At 33.6% G+C, this 20,595-nt stretch overlaps 2 protein-coding genes across 2 annotated transcripts; one reads left to right on the forward strand and one right to left on the reverse strand.

Annotated features, from left to right (window-relative positions):
- Positions 1-8,020: 8,020 nt before the first annotated feature.
- On the reverse strand, positions 8,021-16,071 carry LOC100746035 (relaxin receptor 1). The gene is made up of 21 exons (XM_012391188.3): positions 15,823-16,071; positions 15,022-15,135; positions 14,683-14,754; positions 14,445-14,547; positions 14,266-14,337; positions 14,104-14,175; positions 13,864-14,007; positions 13,714-13,782; positions 13,573-13,644; positions 13,150-13,221; positions 12,967-13,038; positions 12,581-12,652; positions 12,385-12,456; positions 12,165-12,235; positions 11,558-11,719; positions 11,059-11,204; positions 10,551-10,701; positions 9,685-9,814; positions 9,374-9,564; positions 8,761-8,916; positions 8,021-8,581 (listed from the first exon to the last, which is right to left on the reverse strand). Exons 1-21 carry the CDS (start codon positions 15,908-15,910, stop codon positions 8,457-8,459), a joined length of 2,226 nt encoding a protein of 741 aa, XP_012246611.1. The 5' UTR covers positions 15,911-16,071; the 3' UTR covers positions 8,021-8,456.
- Positions 16,072-17,375: 1,304 nt separating this feature from the next.
- On the forward strand, positions 17,376-20,368 carry LOC100746278 (odorant receptor 2a-like). Its single transcript, XM_003493124.4, has 6 exons — positions 17,376-17,991; positions 19,124-19,409; positions 19,493-19,592; positions 19,760-19,870; positions 20,062-20,217; positions 20,318-20,368. The coding sequence occupies exons 1-6, from the start codon at positions 17,523-17,525 to the stop codon at positions 20,366-20,368; spliced, it is 1,173 nt and encodes a 390-aa protein (XP_003493172.1). The 5' UTR covers positions 17,376-17,522.
- The last annotated feature ends 227 nt before the right edge of the window (positions 20,369-20,595 follow it).

Consider the following 20,595-nt stretch of genomic DNA (forward strand, 5'->3'; position numbering starts at 1 on the left):
CAGGAATGAGTTAATTTACAGACCTTCGAATTTATTTTTCGTCGTATTATAACAAGATGATTTCTGTGAGTAGAAAGTAGCAGCAAAGCTACTCGATAAATACGTTAATGAAAATTGATATTAATTCAATTTAATGAAGATGGCATTAAATCGACGTTTATCGAGCATTTTTAATTTTTATCTATCATTCGAAATTTTTTAATTTTTCTAACAAGTTGTGCGAAATGCAATGAGACAGCTTAAGTGTGCCAGTGAACGTACATTCTCTGACGAATCAACGGCAGAGAAACAATGTAAGAACAATTGCGGAACATTACTCAAAGTCGTTCTTTTTACCGATGGCAATACTTGCACCTCGAACAGTTTTCACAAATTCTATGCGCACAGTCAATCAACTTTTCCGCAAGGGCAAGCTTTCACTTGTCTTTCACACGCGTGCAAAACTAAGTAGATCTTTTTAAAGGCAATTAAGGTTACAAACGTTGAACGAAAAATGATTTCCACAAAGAATATACGATGATTTATAGATACTTTTGAACAGATTCATTTATTTCAATTTTCGCATTAGAAATCGCTATAATATTTTTTAAAGCTTTCTCTAATGTCGAAACGAATATGTAGATACTTCTTAGAGAAATTTATGGTTATTTACAAGAAAAAATATACGATTTTCTCGTTGTTCCCTTAGGAAATGTTCCGGTATTTTTTATATATCCTTGGCAGATACTTTCGTAACATGATAAAATTGATTAATGAGTATTTAAAAAAAGTTTTTCGTTTCTATTGATCAATTATGTTTAAATGGTTGGAATATCCAATTAGGTAATTAAGCTGCCATTTATTATTATTTCAGTCAATATTTTTACAAAGAATGTTCGAAATAGAGATTATGATTAAAATAATGATTAAAATTAAAGGTATTTGTCTTAAACAAAAAACTAGCATACCTACGAGAAAAAAATGTTAAGCTTCTTCAAACATTCAGGTTACCTTCACTTTCTTAGAGATCTTCGATCTTCGTCTCGTGTGTAACACGTATTCTCGCAAGAAACATCAAAGCATAAACTAATTCATAATACCAATCGCTCATCGACGGAGAGTAAAAATAAAGAAAAGTTGATGTTCAAGATCGTCAGAAATTTTTTCGGTTCTGCGTGTATCACGGTGACTCAGCGATTTTCGTCCATGCACCTAACGTAGCAAATCAGTGCAACACGTTTAATTACCTATCGAACTAATTTTTTAGGGTGGGACAACAGGAGAAGAGATTTTTCTTTTACGCTAGCGCACGCGGGAGAAAGGCGCGGCGATTTTATCTTTGTGTTAGCTATACGATATCCAGTACCGCTCGAGATCAATTTGCATAAGCTTCCACGGTGAACTAGGAAAGGCGCGTACTTAATTAACGTGTCCAGCTCGTACGGTCGCGTAGATTTATTCGAGATCGTAACCGTACGATTCGAGGAGTCATCATCTCGTTAAGGTGCTTTAAGGATTCCCAGGCGTTTCGAAAAACTGCCTACAATGCGGAAGTCACCGCGTGTTAACCGCGACAACGGTCCCGCCGGCGTACCGCTAAATTTCGATAAAAATCCTATGTCCGACATTCATGCTCGATCACTTAATTGCCCGTGTTTTTTGCGTTCTCTGTAAAAAATGAAGAAAAGAAAACCGACTATTCTTTTGGTACCAGTTTTTGAACGATTCAGGAATTCTCTGTCTGATATATTCAGAAAGATCTTTAGTATTTTCGAATAATAAGTAATTCAGACATATAGTGAAAGTTTGTTTTCTAGTTTTGTTTAGATTTTCTTGACTCGTTTTTTTCTTCATATTGTTCATGGCTTCAGATGATTGATTTGTTCAACATAGGTACTACTACTGTATTAAATTTGTATAATTAGTGAATCTATTAAAAAATTATTATCAGTACTTGGTACAAACAATTATAATGAAGGTATTCGTATTGTGCAGTAAGATTTTTATTTCTGAATATGGAGATAGACGAACAGAAATCTACTACTTTTGCTATATGATTTACAGTAACAATTATATTCATGTACACCTATTTTTAGTGAAAGAGGCGCACGTATCACAGAACATAGGAAAGGCAAAAAATTGCGACATTTCATTTACCTTACTTTAATAGCTAATTAACTCGCTACCACGCAGTCGTCTTTGAATATCTGCAACATGAAAGGTGTTTCAACACCCTAAAACTTTTATCGCATAGCTGTTATATAAATATTAAACTCGTAGTTCCTTTCGCTAATGAGAAACCTGAACTATTCAAATCCACTTTATATGTAGAACTTTTCTGAAACCAGGTACGTTAAAGTATTTTAAAGTTATTGAATCCGTCGTTAAAACGAAATGAATTTTGAGAAAAAGGAATGTGACGATGATAATAAAAATGAAATTAAGTTAAAATTATTGTATACATATATTTTCTTTAAAAATAGTAACTCGCGTTCTTACACATTTTGTAAGAGAAGACAGAAGAACCTTTTGCGCTAAGTTCAAATGAACGTACATATATATGTCGGGTTTTCGTTAGAATTTAGGGTGCGTAACAATTCTTCATTTGAATTAGCCATCGTTTTGTACAACAGAGATTATATTTATAGGTACAAAAATGACTTTTACAAAGTTTAACGAACAACCGTGGTGTTTGAACACGCAAGATGCAATTGACAATGTTCTTGGGTTCGATAACGAATCCACGGTCAACGGGATAACTCTTTACTAAGCGTAAAATACTTTTAAGCACAAAATAAAATTGCTGGGACGCTCGGTATAAACTGTTCGATGTGCAACTTTCCAAGGCGATCGCACGAATAACAGACTGATGAAAATTTTCCTCTCCTTACAATTGCGTTCGTTTGTTAAATACTCGTTAGAAGTATCGAGAAAGTTCTAATCGCCGTTGCTAGACAGTTTCTGCCTGGAGTTTTATTATTAATACAACGTGTGTCCCATTATATTGGCACTTCCGAGGTAAAATCACACGTGGCTAGGCCCGTTCTTGAGGCCATATGCCGCCACAACCACATTTCTAGGGAGAACCACACAACCACTCCACACCTCCGTCATGCAAAACGTCCATTCCGTGGCCCCATGACCGTGGCTACGTTCGGCGACCAGTTGTGCCGCCTCGAGCCCAATCTCACTATCACAAATCTCGAACAATTACAATCAGATTGAATGACAACAATTGCATAATTACAACTATGATACAATCTAGGCTAAAGTATTAGAGGATCTTCCCAAAATTTCAAAGGAAATGCTCCGGTTTCCTTTCATCTCCGACATATATATATATGTCCTTACGATCAAAAGAAAAGGGAGTCCTAAGGAAATAAAATAAATCCAACGCTTTCAATTCGATATAAGAAAAAACAAACGAATTTTTTAATTTCAATTCACATCATTAATATACTCATTTAGTATTAGAGAGAAAAAAGAAAAAACAAAATATTTCAAAGAACAAATCACACTTTTTTAATTCGCCCGAAAAGCGAGAACGTATATTCGTTCCAAGTATTATTCACAAAATTTAATTCGTAATTTCTTTTCCCCTTTACATCATACAACTTCTATCTCATATTGCGCTACTGAGTTCTAGTGAAATTATTAACGCGTACACCTTCACTCGAATCTACATCTGAATTTTGCTAAGTTCGTGGGCACGTTTCTTAACCCCACGGGGAAACGTTGTTGCATGCAGATGCCAGCCGTGTAGCTTAGCACTTGGCAGGCCGAAAAATACCGTGGAAAAATGGTCCCTCTTACAATTACGATCCTCGTGGTTTCGCGCGAGAGGCCGCGCAGAAGTAACAGACATTTTTCCATGCGCGTTAGAAAGGAATTAATTTGCAAGATAATGAGCGTGCCGATGTAGCTAGCACGCGTTCCGTGTACACCAACTAGGCATTATCGATTCGAAAAGCAAACAGCACGCACGAAAACGCGTTTCTATGAATCATCTCATCCGTATTCAACGACCACAGTTTTGCGATTCGACCCTGAGGAAGCCACCTACGAATGTACGAATCGTTCGCGAACCAACGATCACAGATTAATCACGACTCGATCGAACCTGCCTGGGTTGCTCTCCGCGTGGTTGTTGTTTCAAGCGTGTACGCCATTCTTGGATTCGTGCCAGTTGCTTACCATATTTTCTTTTTCTCCTTCCTTCGTCTTTTATCTCTCAAGAATCTTGCATGAATGATTAGCGTCACCGTTAAACGATGAGTTGGCTCGTAGACTGGCATAAGGAAGGAAAGAGAGGACGAGATGATCGTCAAAGATCAATCTGTTCCTTTTTTTGGAACAGTGGCTTTATAGATTAATTAATTAAACGTATTGATTGAAAGCTGTACGGCAGAATCAATGTAATGAAGACTAAAACGTAAACGATCTTAAAGGTATAATTACTAATGATTATGAAGGATATGAGATATAAATACATGTTGAAGGAGCGACTTACTTTCTGTTAATTATCGACATGCATATAATGTTTATGACTGATTCTATGCTCTTTTTATGATACTATGTCTTGTAGATATAGTATCACGGAAAGAATATCTTGTTGATAGTGCTTGATATAATATTTAGATCTTTCTATCAGAGAAAATTATAAGATATAGTAAAAAGATAATGTTTACTATGTTTATTATATGTTGCATTTTCGTAGTAATTTCAAATTGTCGAAGAAGTAAGAAGATTAATATCTAAATGTCATGCAAATCTACAAACGCCTCCTTTATAACTTTTAAGCTTCAGAAGTATTTTATCTCTAAAAATTATATCGTTAAAAATTACTTATAGAAATTATTTTTAAACTAAACTCTCCAAGTTCTCTGGATAATGCAAAAATCTTTCCGAGATAAATTGTATAGACTTGTCGAATTAAAATGATTACAGTTTAAAAATATTCATAGCCAAAAGATTCACCCCATTTTCTATGCGATTTAAACGATACGAAATAGGAGAAAAGAACGAGAGGCACTAGAGAGATCTAGTCGCGTAAATTACTTTTTTCGCGGGTTAACGATTTCTCTCGGTGTTCCAAATGGAATCATTGAATCATCTCACAGACTCGGATATACTGTACACTTTGTTGCTATTTCTCAACGCGATCCATGCACATGATTCCTTTATTTTCCCAGCTACATGCACCGACATACCCACCTACTGTGGATCAAGGACGACGCATTGCACGCTCACCTGCATGCTTATACGTGATTTTAAAATGCAACGAAGATTTTGCACGCAGTGTAACGAACTTATATTGATTAATCGACAGCCTGAAACTTCTCGCGTGATGCAACACAACATCTTCCTTGCCAGAAGTTTCTTTTCAACTTCAAATGAAAGACGTGCTTCAATGTTTGATGAAAGAAATGAATACGCAGTTATATTCTGTAACTCTATTCTTTTTGATTTTATGAATGTACGATTTGACTATTTTTATTTCCTACTTATCACAACTTATTGAATAAAGCGTGGAAGCAGTATTTTTTTTTAATATCATTTTCTCAATTTGTAGTTTTCTAAATACATAAAGTTTTGAAAATTTTTATACTCGTGTAATTTCATATGAATATTATATGATTGCACGAACGTACAAATGATCTTTTTTAATCTAAAATTTATTTAAGATATTTAAAAAGTCTTAGAGGTAACTATAGATTTTAACAATTTTTTTAGTTAAAGAAATATCAATTAAATAAATTCATATCAACATTAAAGTTTGATTGAATTCTTTGAATTCCTTTAAGGAATTGAATGTAGAATTAGAGACAAATAGGTAATAGAATTACAAATGGTCAATGGAACTTCTCTAAAAAAACGCGTTGTTGCCGCAAGACGGAAGAAAAATCAGTCCGAAAAGGCGAACTGTCTTGCAGGAAGTATCGAGGCCCCTTAACGGGATCCTCCCATTGGCCATCTATCATAAATTATACATTATATCGTGTAAGAGGCGGCCCACGTGGCGGCGAATCGTAGAGTGCAACGATGCGTCTTTTTTTGGCCTGTATAATAATTTATGTTCCGCTATAACGCAGTTGAATATCGATTCCCGCTCGTATAAAAACATTTAATTATAATATGGAATTGCCGTTTTAATTTGCGCCGTGATATTTCAGTGATTTTTCTGTTTACACACGTCTTCATCTGGTTTCGTGTGTATCTGACGTTGCATCCGCTTATTAATCGTGAAAACTCAATTATGTATATCGTCAAGGTAGCAATTTTCGAAAGACATGCCAATTTGTTTTACTACGTTATAAAGTCTTCGAAGTTATCAATTTTTAATTGTCCGCGCGATATATCTTTCGTGACTTTAATACACAGTTCATGAATTTTGAAGGAATTTTTACGATCAAAATGAAGTTTAATTATCAAATTATATTTCAAGGATATCAAGGACGAGCTACAAACTTCCACAAAACTAATCGACTGCATTTTATGGTGGGTGACAGCAGTTAATTGATTAAATTACCTATTGAGACTACGCTATTTAATTCTTGAGTGAATTAATAAGGGGTACCAACATGTTTCTATAGAAACTAATCTTGTACGACAAGGAAAAGCGTGGGCATGTCGAATTGGAAGAGTAATAGAAGACGACTGTAACTAATTACAAAGTAACGAAAGACGTCCAGTAAAACCGATAGTCGGTGCCATTTTATGACACCGTGAAATTAACTTCCTTGCACTTCAAAAAAGTTGTGGTTAATGTTTAAGAGGATAATTACGAGACGATAGAATGAAGTGCTTATGTAAGTATGTATATGTATATATGTTTACTTCGTTGACGCTTCGTTGATTGATGATCCTCAATTTGTATGGTAAATATGCAAGCATGATCGTTGTAAGCTGTTGAACAATATATAACATTAAATTTGTCTTCCACGTACATATCATCGAGATAATGGATTGCGTCTCTGAATTATATTAAAAGATAAAGAAAGATAAAGAGTATATAAATAAAGTGTCTTTTATTTTTCTCTCACAAAAAAAGGAAGCAAGAAACTCTAATTCGTATTATAACTTTTATCTTTCGAAGAGATAATTTTCCAACTTCCGACTACTAGCATTGCCCATGAACATACTACAAAGTGTTTGAAAATTCGATATATTTTATACGAAGAAACGTTTACGCCACCATTCCGCTGGATTCTCTCAGTCGACTTTCTTAACGCGCTGTCCGCTGACTTAATTAGGCAATCCAGTGCCGCCGGTAAAATACGACGGTGGTTATTTACGTTCATTGAGCGCCGAAATAAGCGGCGCACGATGTCCAGCCGCGACTTGACAAAAAGCGTGTCGGTTATTCTGTTCTCTCGGTTGCACAATAAGAAAATCGATACGATGGCTTCGACTTGACCCCTCGACGGGTTCCTCGATAACGGTGTATCATCGTAATACACGATTTGCCGATAGATCAGAATGGATGCAATACATTTTTCGGAACGCGTCCCATGCTCTTCGTTACGAGTAATTTATGTACGATTTAGAGAACGAATCGCGGTTTCTACGTAGAAAGGAGTGCAGTCGAAGTGAGTTGCATGAACAAAGCTTTTCGCGTAGTAAACTCACCAGGCGAATTCTGGCCAAACGGCGATAGCGTGAAATCGCGTGCGAATCAACGTACTGCCCGCGCCGTACCGTCGCGAACCAATCGTAAAAATCCGTCACCGTGAATTATCTCCCCGATAGTTCTGATGTCAGCTGCCTGAATTTTCAATTGGTTGTTTGAATTCTTGAGTTTTAGAAATTTAACAATTTTAAAATTATTGATCTAATATTTAGTAATTTGCAAATTTTTTTACTAAAAATTTAAAGATTTGAAAGTTATCGGTTGGAAATTATGTGATTTGGGGATTTTTGATTGGAAATTTAGTGGCTTGAATCAGTTTACAGATTAACAGTTTAGATTAGAGCTCAGATTGGTCAGCTATCGACTGAATTACGTATTCTTCTCTTGATTTGCATCAACTGCTCAACGGAATGCTCATATATGTTACATCATTAGAATATATTTTGCCGCATTAGATCTAACAGTGATCTGTCTTTCTCTCATTTAGTCTTTTTTCCGAAATTTGTTTTAATATTCTAATATTTTAACGATATAACATTTTCATGAATATTCCATCATCCGAACAATTTACAGAAAATCATGTTTTATTTTATACGTAACAGTTTGTTGTATAAATATACAACAGCTATACATAAAATTGTTTACCTATGTTAAATCTTTAACAACAGAGTACTTATTTGTTTGTAGAAATTATCTGTTACAGCAAATAACATTCAAATATTGCATTCAACCTGTTGATCCATAACTTAAAACCTTCAACTAATTTTTAGTACGCGAGAAAATATATTACTCGTCTTTGCTGTGAGCTTCTGAGTAACAACAAATTAAACATATAATATAACAGAAATCATATCATACGATTGCGTTTAACAGGCTGCATTTTCTTCTTATTAAATCGAATTTTATTGTCATACTCTTTCCCATCTGATAAAGACAACATTTTATCTTTGTTGCTCATTGCTGTAGACGTATCTGCAATATATTCACTTCCGATATCAATTGCATTAGATAACTCAGCAAATAAGCAATAATTACCATCATTACATAATTCATTATAACACGCTTTCGAATACAAATTACTGAGAATTTAATTACTTTAGTTTGGTTTATTAAAGTATTTAGAGTTTAATTAAAATCACAAAATTATATACCTTCGGAAGATTTTCGTGTCATATAGTTACGCACTTTTCCAAACCATCCATCATTTAGTCTTTCTCGATATTTAGGAGTGGTAAATGTGTATAATAACGGATTGACTGCACTGTTCACGGGTAATACAAAGACTACTACCCATGCGTGAAAATCAGCTACAACAAAATATTCAACTAGAGGGATGAAGTAAATCTAACCTTTATATGCGGAAAAATATGAAAAATATTTACATCATATATATGTATATAAATTATATATAACTATGCAATTTTACAATATTTAAATATTAAACAGGCCGATAATTTCTTACACATTCTTATATTTAAAACTTCAATTTACCTTAAATGTCTATTTTTAATATGCAACATAGGAAAAATGCATTTGTTACTGCTGATTATGAATCAAATTATCGTTAACAAATTATTACGTATTACTAGAGGTGTATAGTCAATTAAGCCTAAGAATTTATGGGCTAATTTGCATCAGAAAATTTCACATTTGTTTTACGGACTAGACAACAATTCGTTAATTAGAACCACAATTAGAACTGTCATAAGTATTAAAACAGCAGACAACAGGAAGGAATTAGTAATACTAATGCAGATAATTTACCTGAAATAGGATACTTCATCATAGCTCTAATCTTCAAAACGATAATTGGTGCCCAGCAGGCTGCATCCGTTAGAACGATAAGAAAAAATCGTAAGGCGAATTCGGAATCGCCAACAGACAAAGAACAGGCGTGTCTCGTTTTCCAAATGCTCAGAAACATACCCGTGTAAGCGTAACCAATCGTAAGCAGCCTGTAATGCGAACAGTAATCTTTACAATTGCTTCTTGTTATACATAAGAAAAAAAATTTATTGTACTGGTGGACTACTTTTAAGATCGTTGTTTCTTTAATGTTGATCGTGCCTGCTTACCCCATAAGGTTTAATCCCAAGAAGACGAAGGCCGAATATTCCCATCCAATTAAGTACGGATCGTCAATGTGCAAGGGGAAACACATTCCATTTACGCCGTAAAATCTCGTGCTGCTTCGCCACAGAATCACTTTCGAATGAGTTACAATTAGTTTCAGAATGCTGTCCTTTCTTCGGTTATCTCTGCGTAGTAGCTACAGCGGGGAACTTTATACATGCAATAATTGTTTGCAACAGAATAAACATTTGATTATACTTGGTGCACATGGTATGTTAAAAAGAAATTTCTTTTTAATTCCAGGACAGACAAAAATTTGAGGAATCCACTTTGACCGTGTGATATTCGCTTCTTTACTTTGGTAATCTAACATAACGTGAGTATAAATTAATTATGTGCTTATAAATATCCTAACCTATATAAGAATTAAAACTTACGACTTGGAAATTTCTGTAATTATAATAAAGTAAAGTTTTTTCATCGCGTAAAAATTTAAGAAAGTCTCAGTATATGTGTACTTGTTACAAGAAATACAATTATTCAGAAACTTCTACTACTGTCCCTTTCACTTTTAATGCAAAATAGAAATAGTTTAATAAATTTCCCAAAAGAGTCTAATAAAACATCTAATAATCAACAATTACATACGCACTTTCAAATCTACTATACGTTACTAGCTTTTGAATAATCAGAACAATCGACGCAACGCAACGTTTAATTGATTCACAAATTGACGAAATAAGAGCATGCTGTCTGGTTCGTATCATAACCGATAGGTTAACAAGCGATCGGACATCTTGACAGGTTATTAGATATTATTACCAATGATGCCGAGGTCCATGGACAAATAAGAAACATGGAGACGAACCTGGCACGAGAGCAAGGGTAATTCCTGTGATCCAAATGATGATCATCGATGCAGTTGCCGTATGCGGTGTCATGGTACGGTGACCTTTCAGTGGAGCTGCTATTAGCATATATCGTTCCAGAGACATGAACGACAGGATCAATACTGAAACCTTGACGGATCATTTTTATTTCGATATATTAACGACCAGCCATTCGTTTTCTTCAAATACGTTTCGTCTGACTCGCACAAAAGTTTCATGGATATTATAAGGAATAAAAATCCGTATAATCCAGTATAAAAGTTAAATAATGTACATGAGGCTTTTAAAATATTAGGAAAGCGAAAAACACTTTAATACAAAAGATACTGTTATAAATATTAAACTGAATATTAATTAAATTTTATATGAGAAATTTCGTAACATTTAAAAGTAGATACCATTGAGTACTTAGATTTCAAAAATAGATACATTTATGGTAAAAATTTTATTTAAAGATTTGAAATAAAATATAATTGATAAGTATACCTCCAAAGATGTCATTGCCAATAGTCCTACAAAGGTACAATACCACGAAGACATCCATGAACTGGCGACTTGATTGTAATTATCGCGGAATGTTATGTCTGCTATAGCGATTATAAATAGATATAGCCCCATCAACATGTCGGAAACTGTAAAAAGATTATAAAATTTCTATAACTATCACGCTTGTATGATTCAGTGATTTATGATGGACAATATTGAAACTAAATGACATTGATGTGTCATTTTTATAGCATATTCGATAAACGAGACCGGCATTTTATATCCCTTTAAATAAATATTTGATGTATTTTATATACCTGTCCATACATCCAATAATAGGAATCTTGTCTAATTTTTCTCGAACGCGCATAAGAAAAATTTTTTAAATATTGAACATTTTTTTATTTGATATTGATAATATTTATTATTCTTAAAATTAAATAACGTGTAAGTATATACATATGGATTTAATACCTATATTAAATAATTTTTAACGTACCTGCTAGATTTCGGATAATAATGGTTAATACGCGATTCTCATCCTTGGCTGTGAATCTCCCCCAAAGAACAAGCACGTTACTCGTACAAGTAACACACGAAATTACCCATACTGCTGCTCGTAATAAAGTTTTATCGAGCAAATGGGATAACGACGATACTCCTGCATAGAAGATTCAATCAATCTCGAATTAATCGTCCGATTATATTGATATTTCTTTTACTAATATTGCAAATTTTTAAGGAAATAATAATGTTCATAAATATATGAGAATGTTTGCTAGCATTGTGTAAATATGTAGTACTACATATTTTATAGGTGTTATTAAAATCATCAGTGATATTATAATAGCTATAACCTTTTAAGCCATTTAATGAACTAATAACAGACCCATAATTCATTGACGACCGTTTAGGTATTTTATGGGAATTGAACGGTATCAAAACCATTTAAATTAATGATCATGGTAAACTATAATTATTTAATGACGAACCAAACAACATTCCCCAACATAACATCTAAAGTAATTGTAGCTGAATATCATAACTGAATATATAAAAATTATTTAAAAACAATCTATCATTTTTTATGTTTTTCAAATTCTTACCGTCACTAGCGGGTCGACATCGTTTTGCTTTCGGCGCGTAAGTCGCACAATAATGAAATTTCTTGAAGTAGCTAAAAAGTAATATGAATCATCATAAGAAATCAACGATGTAGTTCATTGCATTCACAAAATAACAATGTCCGATGACAAATATATTGACAGGAGTTTCACTTACAAAGGAAAGTAGTTTGTCTGACACAATACGGATAAATCTACTTACACGAAGTCCAATTGCTTGAACAGTGTGAACGCGTTTTTTGGTAGTGCATCCAAATTTATACCTTCCAGATCTCTAAAATTTTCATGAAATTAGTTATTTACTTTGATAGAAATTTTACAATATAAAAATTAATACAATAAATTATAGAAATAATATGTTCTAAACTTATTAAAAGAATCTTAATGCTAAAACTTACAGAGAGTCCAGTCTTGTCAATGGACTCAACACGGCCATCGGTAAATTATAAAAGCGATTGTAACCTAATTGTCTGCAATAAATATTAATCCAATAATTTTTGAAAATTATTCCATTTCATTGCTTGATAATTCTGTCCTTACGCGTGCTTTAATTTTACCACAAAACCACGATAATCACATTAGCTATTCGTATCAGCCTTATTTTCGTACGTGTCGGCATAATAAATAAAAGTTTTAGCATCAGCATATGTGACGTTCCTCTCGTTTGCTTTTCTAACACCGTGCGTTCGACGGTAAATATCAGGTAAATATGTTGCAAGCACGCGCGTAGCTTAAGACGTGTAGCGTTACAATTTATGTGGATACCGGTGCCTCGTATACTTACAACCTCGTCAGATTTTTTAACGGTTGGAATACATTCAGCGGGACGGTCGTTATTTCGTTGAACGCCAAATTACTGAAAGGGAAAAGATCCGTTTTGCACGATGCACAGTGATGTACGAGGGACATAACTTCGTTACATTGCCATAACGAGTATTCGCAAATTGAGGTAACGCGAGGAACTTACAGTTCGACTAGCTGCTCCAAATTTCGGAACGTGTCCTCTTCGATTGTCTTTATTTTGTTCTTTTGCATACTCCTGGCCAATGGTTGATGTTGCTTGTTAGTTTAAAGTCAGTAAAAAGTATTACTTAATTCCTTAATATAATTTATTAGTAACACTTTTTTATGCAAAATTATAAAGTTTAATAGGAAATATTTTGCTACGGTAGACACCATTACTTTAATTTTTAATTAAAAAAGAAATATTAAGATTAATTATTAATATTAACGAAACAATTGAAATAAAACGAATAATAAGAATTACGTCATTAGTGTATTTGCGACTGCGATTAGAATAAATAAATTACTAATAACAGTTGTAAATATAAAACGTGTATAGGAGTTAAAGGATTAATTTTCTATATTTGTTATTTACTTACGTACGTACAGTAATTTTAATGATGGACATCCAGCGAACAAAGTATCGGGTATTGATTCAAAATTATTTTCATCTAACAATCTGAAATTGTATAGAACGAAATCAGTTTCGATATTTCAATTTCAACGAAACGATGAAGCGTTAACTTACATCTCGCTTAATACCGGCAATTCTGGCAACTTCAGTCCTTTCGAAGTTAATTGATTTTCATTCAAATTTCTATAATAATGTAACAAATTAACATAAGATTAAAATCGTACAAAATTTCTACAAAATTATAATTTATGTTAAATGACACACATGAAGTTTAAAGCAATGCTCCCTTCTAAGTCTGAAAAATCTGCCACAGTGATTCTGTTCTTATTGGCCCTCAAAGATTCCAACTTGGTTAAACCAGCAAAATGTCCAGGCAGAAATTCGCTAATTTGATTGTTATCCAAAGCTCTGTTCATAAAATACATTATGTATATTACATTAAAATTGTGTAATTACTAATTTTCTAATAGCATTGAAGATTTAATTAAAAGTATTTATACTCACAGCCAAAACAACTTAGTCAAATTAAGAAAAGCTCCTTTTTCTAGCTCGTGTATATTACTACCATCAAGATATCTGAAAAATTATGTTTTCTTATCAAAAATATATTTATGCGATACTTGTAAAAAAAAATGCACAAAGTAAATAAGAATCTTAGAAACTCACAGTATACGGATTTCTGAGTATTGCGCAAAGGCGCCCATTGGCACGCGTTTAATCGAGCTATCATACAGAGTTCTAAAAAATTAATCACAATAATTAAGAACAATTCACTAGTGCGATAAAAATAAAAAAAGTGTATACTTTACAAAAGATTTCAGTTTTTTAATACTTAAAAACCGTACATGGAAGTAGTTTGAGAAGATAGGTTTCTCGGAATTTCCGAGTAGTCGTGACAAGTGGCGCGACACTTCACGTACTTACAACCGACAGGAATGTCGGTGGCATCTACGAAGAAGAGGAAAACACGTAAATTACCAATTCTTATCTCGTCCATTGCGTTTTGCGGTTTATCGTCGCATTTTTATTTCTGTTATTCGATATTGTGTTCCGTTGTTCGATAAATTATGGATATTGCATTACCACAAACGAACTCGCTTACAGGTTCGGAATCTCTGTCACTGCCAAACCAGTCCAATACACCGTGATAATCATCTGCATACAAAGTAACACTTTTTATATTGCCCCGTTCGGTATTGCATTTATACTGTATAAAAGGGACACGTATATAAAAATGTCAAACATCGTAACTAAATTTTAAATTTAATTCGTTCTTGCCCGAAAAAGGAGTATCTCGATATGTTCAATACGATCGTGCAACACGGAAGTATCATATTCGAACTATAAATTATTCAAACATCTTTTTGTAATGGATCTCTTTGTCGTGAAAATTAAAATGGATGTAGTAATTAATGAACTAACAGCAATTTTGTTCGTCATCCCCGTGAGGACATTGGCTTTGTGAGTCGCACCAATTTCTCTGTGGTAGACAAATTGTGGTATTGTAACAAAGGAACGTTCCTACTGGGCAAGTATCTGGAATTAGGAAAATCAAATTATCAGCAATTATCGAACGATATGAGTTCGAACAACACAATGTAAATGTCACGAATGAAGGATAATTTAGATCGATTACCCATTTCCAAATGTAAGACGGTATATTGCTGCTTCTAGGTAATTGTTCAATCGTTTAAGTTCTCTATTTTTTATAAATGCAAATATATAATTATAAATGTGAAGTAATATGTAATTGTTAGGGAACAATTTATTGGATTGTTGTCGTTTGTAAGATTTATCAAATATGAAGCTTAAGATTTATTAATGAAACTTCTTATTAATTATCAGAAGTGTGACATTATAAAATATTACCGAATCGTTTTAAAAAAATCTTACTATTTCGTATAACACTTAGAAGATATTTATGATATTTTGAATATTGATCTCTTTAATAATACGTTTTTTTCAGGATACAAATAAAGGTATAAAACGTACATTGTACGTACCTTTATGAAGCTTAAGTCTTTCAATTAGCAATAATATAACTTAATAAAACAAATATTTTATTATCCAATAACTAAATTATCTACTTCGAAGAAATGTAATATCAAACTACAAGACTAACAAATTAAAAGAATTTCTGACAATGAATGAATTTTTAACGATGCTATATCATAACGAATCAACTTTTAACGATATTATATCATAATGAATGAAATCACATACCTTGATTAAAATAATACATCAGCCCTGATAACAGGCACAAGGTCGCGATTAAAAATGCGCCGATAGCACCGATGCGTTTGTACCTCATTTCGGAACACGAACGTTTCGATCTTTAAAACGATCTAGCGCCTCTGTGTTCCACGGACTTCCGTGTTTTCCCTTGCATGAACAACGTTTTCCACGTGCACTCGGTACAACGACTGCATGACACTGGTTGCATTCACTAACTCCGTCGCAAGCTCCGGCGTCACGCACACGCGCTCTTCATCGTCCGCGAATGAGGATTTCTTGCCGTTTGCTGCTAGGCATTTCACTTCAAATTACATCGATCGATTGTCTTCACGATTGTTATATCATAGGCGAACGAACGATTTGGTCGGAAAAGTTCCTTGCAATAAGAAACAAAAGTAGTATGGTGAATATTGATGGACTTGTTTCTTGTAAAGATATAATTTTTGACTGAATTAATAGTTGGTTAGTAGCGGTAGAAGAAATGTTGGTAAAATTATTGGACAGTATGTGAGTTGAAAACATGTAACAGAATTAGGCAGAATTCGCAGGTGTAGGTTTTATTGGATTATTTACAAGGATAATTCGCAAATTCTTTTGAAAATTTGTTACTTCTCCTGTTCTTTCTTTTAAGTAAATTTTGGCATTCGTTTCTCGTATGGATTTGTATGTACAAGTCTACAGAAATATACAGAGAAGCTCTGTGCTTTTGGCATTCTAGGAAAAATATAATCCTATTTTCTTTGTAACATATTAAATAACATACTAAATAAACTTGCTTTTTGACAAAATGAATTTATTTCTTTTCGAGTGTACAGAATATTAACACTTACATTAATACCACTTTAACGCCGCACTATGCGTTTTTATAGATTATCACTGTTATATTAACTGTTACATAATATTATAGAAATTTATTCTAGTCGATAAAATGTTGCACCTCAGACCAACGTTACAAATTAAATGTTACGTATTTTATCTTAAACTCGAACTTTTCGAACGAAAGAAACGCAAGTGTAAGGAAATAATAGCGCCTTCACCGCGAGCGCAAGAAAAAAGTTACTAATTGCAAATGGCGGAGGAGATAGTAATTGGTCTATTACGTGTTCGCTATCAAAGTTTACTTTCGAAGTTCACTTACGATTGTCGCTTCAAACTTCCTAACGTATGCAGATACGTCGGTGACAAAATTGCGACAGCGATTCGAACAATTCGCATCAATGGCGTGTCGCGCCTCGAGACGACAGCGATCAGAGAATATGTAATCACTCATTAATAGACAATTAATATCGATCGAAAAGACTCACGAGAATCTCTAATTTTCCGATACAAACTGTCTCTTCTCTACTGTCTTTATGAAAAGTCTAATTACCGGCTATAAGAGAAGTATCACAAATTCAGGAACTTTTTTTTCCACTATTGATCAAATATATCAAATATACATACTTAAAGAGCAACTGAATTCTTACGAATCGTATCAAAAGCTATAACACTAGTTCCTTTTGCCATGTGTTATTCTACCATCCTTCAATATGTACATCGGATTACAGTTGATACGAAAAGGATCTTAATCTCCATAAATTACAATATACATGACATTTGAAAAAAGAGTAATATCTCGACAATTGTAATTCGATACTGTAGCAGTCCTCAAGCTAAAAGTCTTGAGTCAAGTTGTCACGTCTTTAAGAATGAAGAAGCCGATATCGTCGTACGTAGAACTGTTCTACGACGAGAACGTGATCTCGTTGAGCAAACGACTCTTGAACTTATCCGGGCTATGGCCGCATAATCGTAACGATGTTCGATTTTTCTTCTACATTACGTACGTCGTGATCTTCACCTGGTTGGAGATTGTGACTCTGCTGCAGAATATACACGACCTTGAGAAGACACTGAAGAATATCACGCTATCGTTCCCGACCATCTTGATAGTACTGAAGGCCATGATGTTTCGATTGAATATGCATCTCGTGCTACCATTGCTAACGGTCGTGAAAAGGGACGTGAAGCTTGGATTGTATAAATCAGAAGAGGAAAGGCGAACGGTCGTTTGGTATAACGTGGCCGCCACGTTATTTTCCACCTCGTCGGTCCTGTCTTTATTCTTCGTGCCCACCTTGTTTTATGCCAAACCAATCGTCGGCTGTCTTTTATCCAGTAAGTTCAATCTGTAGTTCGGTGGTTCGTATCTATAGTTCGAGAGAATAGATTGATTCTGTCGATCGACGAAGTTCAGGCTGTTGATATTCTTATTCAAAGAGGAATGATATTAGTAAGAATAATCTATTGATAGTAAGTAGGATTTAGTGTCACCAAATAACTAGAGAATATATTAATATGAATTTTGTCCATATGTTTGCTTCGAAACATTTCTCTATTCCTTAAATGCTCTATATCGTCCATTGTACAAAATTTTTAAATCTAAGGGTAAAATGAATGAAAATAATTTAACAAGTAAATGTGATGCGTGAATAAGTAGAGTTTATTTTTAATTGATTTTTGGTTTATTTTCCGTACTTTAAGTCAAGCAAAATATGTATTTGTGTGATGTCGAGCATTTCAATTCCCATCAACAAGAACTTAATTTTAAATTCGGAAATCGGTACTTGATGTTTCAAACTTAAAATGTAAAACAACGTGGATTGTGGGATGGAAAAAGTAGTAAAAGTGGCGATTTTATTAAGCCGGCAGGTATTATGAACGCGTCGCGAATACTCATGCAGGATAAATCAAGACTTTAATGCGAACTTTATCGCCCAGATCCAGGAAACGCATTCGATATCCGTATCCATACGATCACGCGTACAGTTACCTCGCATATGCAGCTTTATGGTGTTCCAAGGCGACAGTTACTTCCTTCACGATACACAAAACGGTTACGTTTTACGAGCCTGTCACAGTTTGTCGAAGATTTTGCACGACCACCGACTGTGCGATTCTCTTTTTCGCGGTCGTTTCCAGCACAGTTTCGTTCGACGGCCAAGCAAACGCGAATTTATGTACTCGATGCTCTTCTTCGGTCTTCCTTCTCTTCATTTTCGATAAGTAGTATAAGTAGTAGAATGTGAGTTTGATGGAAAAATGTATTTTTTTGTATTTTTGTACTTTTGTAAAATCAAAGCTTTTAGTATTAATATATTATTAATAATATATATAAAGTTATTAACTAAATATTATTAACTCTTCAACTACAGACGACTTTTCTAATATTGTCTATAAAATCGTGAACTGACCCTATTCGTTATATTTTGAGTATATATTTACGTTTCGTTAACATATTAATTCGCAGAATTCAATAATTGTACGCTTCCTTACGAGTTACCGATGAAAGTGAATAACATTTATGAAGTGACAGGAGTACAATCATACGCTTTATTGTGCGTTTATTTAATACCAGCAAGTATGTTGTTAACAATCGGTGCAACCGGCGCGGACAGTCTTTTGGTGACGTTAACGTTTCACCTTTGTAGTCAACTTTCAATTCTGGCACGTCGTGCCAGAAATATCAGTATTGAACCGCAAATATATTCTCCAGAAATGAGAGCGCTCGTTGAGCGACACATCGAGCTTCTCCAGTAAGTCGACGAACATAAAAATAAAATTCCTTCGTTGACCTGGTACGATCTGATTGAAAATGTTATTGTTAATTTAATTGCAGACTGGCAAGTATTTTAGCAAAGGCATTTAGTTCTCTGATGTTTATACAAACATTAGGATTAATATTCTCTTTATGCATCGTGGTCTACCAATTACTCATGGTAATGATATAATTGTTTACATTTTGTAGTATTCCTGTATTTAATTTATTTGTAATTTAATTTACTTTGCAATCTTTTCTTGGTTTTTTAATGGTTTTAAGGAAGTCTTGCTTATTCTGCACTCTCAATTTATTATTATTTTAAAATAAATAAGTAAAATTTTATAGACGACCGACTCTGGAGAAGACATAAATACCATACATTTTATAATTTACTCATGCGCTGTTGTACTATTAGCATTCTCCTACTGTTTCTTGGGGGAGTGTCTAATTAACGAGGTAATTATCAAAAACAATACATAGAGAAAAGTAGTTTTTATTATTTATTTCAATATTCCTCATGTTACAACCATTAAAATATAATAATTCAATAATTCAAAAATGATCACCGTAAATCGAGAAGCACACAAGTAACTAAAATTTTTATGACTTCATAATTTCAACAAAAGTACTAACTGTATCGCTTCCAGAGTAGTGAAATGCAAATGGCTTGCTATTTCATAAACTGGTATGACTTACCGGAACAATACACGCGATCTTTAATATTTTGTATCGCTCGATCGCAGAAACCATCATACCTTACCGCTGGCAAGTTCTATGTGTTTTCCTTAGAAACGTTTGGCGTTGTGAGTTATTTTCCAAATATAACATCACTGAATATTATTAAATTCTTGCACTAAATTTGTTTAGTACATACATAATTTACACGTTTCAACTTATTTGTAGATAGTAAAAGCATCGATGGCATATCTCTCCGTTTTGAAAAGTATTATTTGAATAATTACAAGGATCAACTCAACTTGTTGAATTTGTTGAACATATAAAAGAAACAAATTATTCGAACCATTAATTACGGATATACGACTTGATCTTATAATCGAACAGTGAAACGATAGATTCAATTCTTAAATATTAAACGTAAAGCTGTTAAACGCGCACTATAATTTTCTACTGTGATAAAAGACTCATCTTTCGTAACCTTTCAACTTCTTTAATTTTCCTTA

The sequence above is a fragment of the Bombus impatiens genome, unplaced genomic scaffold (assembly GCF_000188095.3).
Source record: "Bombus impatiens unplaced genomic scaffold, BIMP_2.2 scf_0969, whole genome shotgun sequence".
NCBI lineage: Eukaryota > Metazoa > Arthropoda > Insecta > Hymenoptera > Apidae > Bombus > Bombus impatiens.

Excerpts from the sequence above, each read along its gene's own strand:
- LOC100746035 (XM_012391188.3), bottom strand. The coding sequence starts at position 15,910 with ATGAGGTACAAACGCATCGGTGCTATCGGCGCATTTTTAATCGCGACC. Across the intron at positions 15,136-15,822 it reads GATGTATTATTTTAATCAAG|ATACTTGCCCAGTAGGAACG; the intron begins GTATGTGATTTC and ends TCCTAATTCCAG. Across the intron at positions 8,582-8,760 it reads GACACGAAAATCTTCCGAAG|ATACGTCTACAGCAATGAGC; the intron begins GTATATAATTTT and ends AATATATTGCAG.
- LOC100746278 (XM_003493124.4), top strand. The coding sequence starts at position 17,523 with ATGAAGAAGCCGATATCGTCGTACGTAGAACTGTTCTACGACGAGAAC. Across the intron at positions 17,992-19,123 it reads CGTCGGCTGTCTTTTATCCA|AATTCAATAATTGTACGCTT; the intron begins GTAAGTTCAATC and ends ATTAATTCGCAG. Across the intron at positions 19,593-19,759 it reads TGGTCTACCAATTACTCATG|ACGACCGACTCTGGAGAAGA; the intron begins GTAATGATATAA and ends AAAATTTTATAG.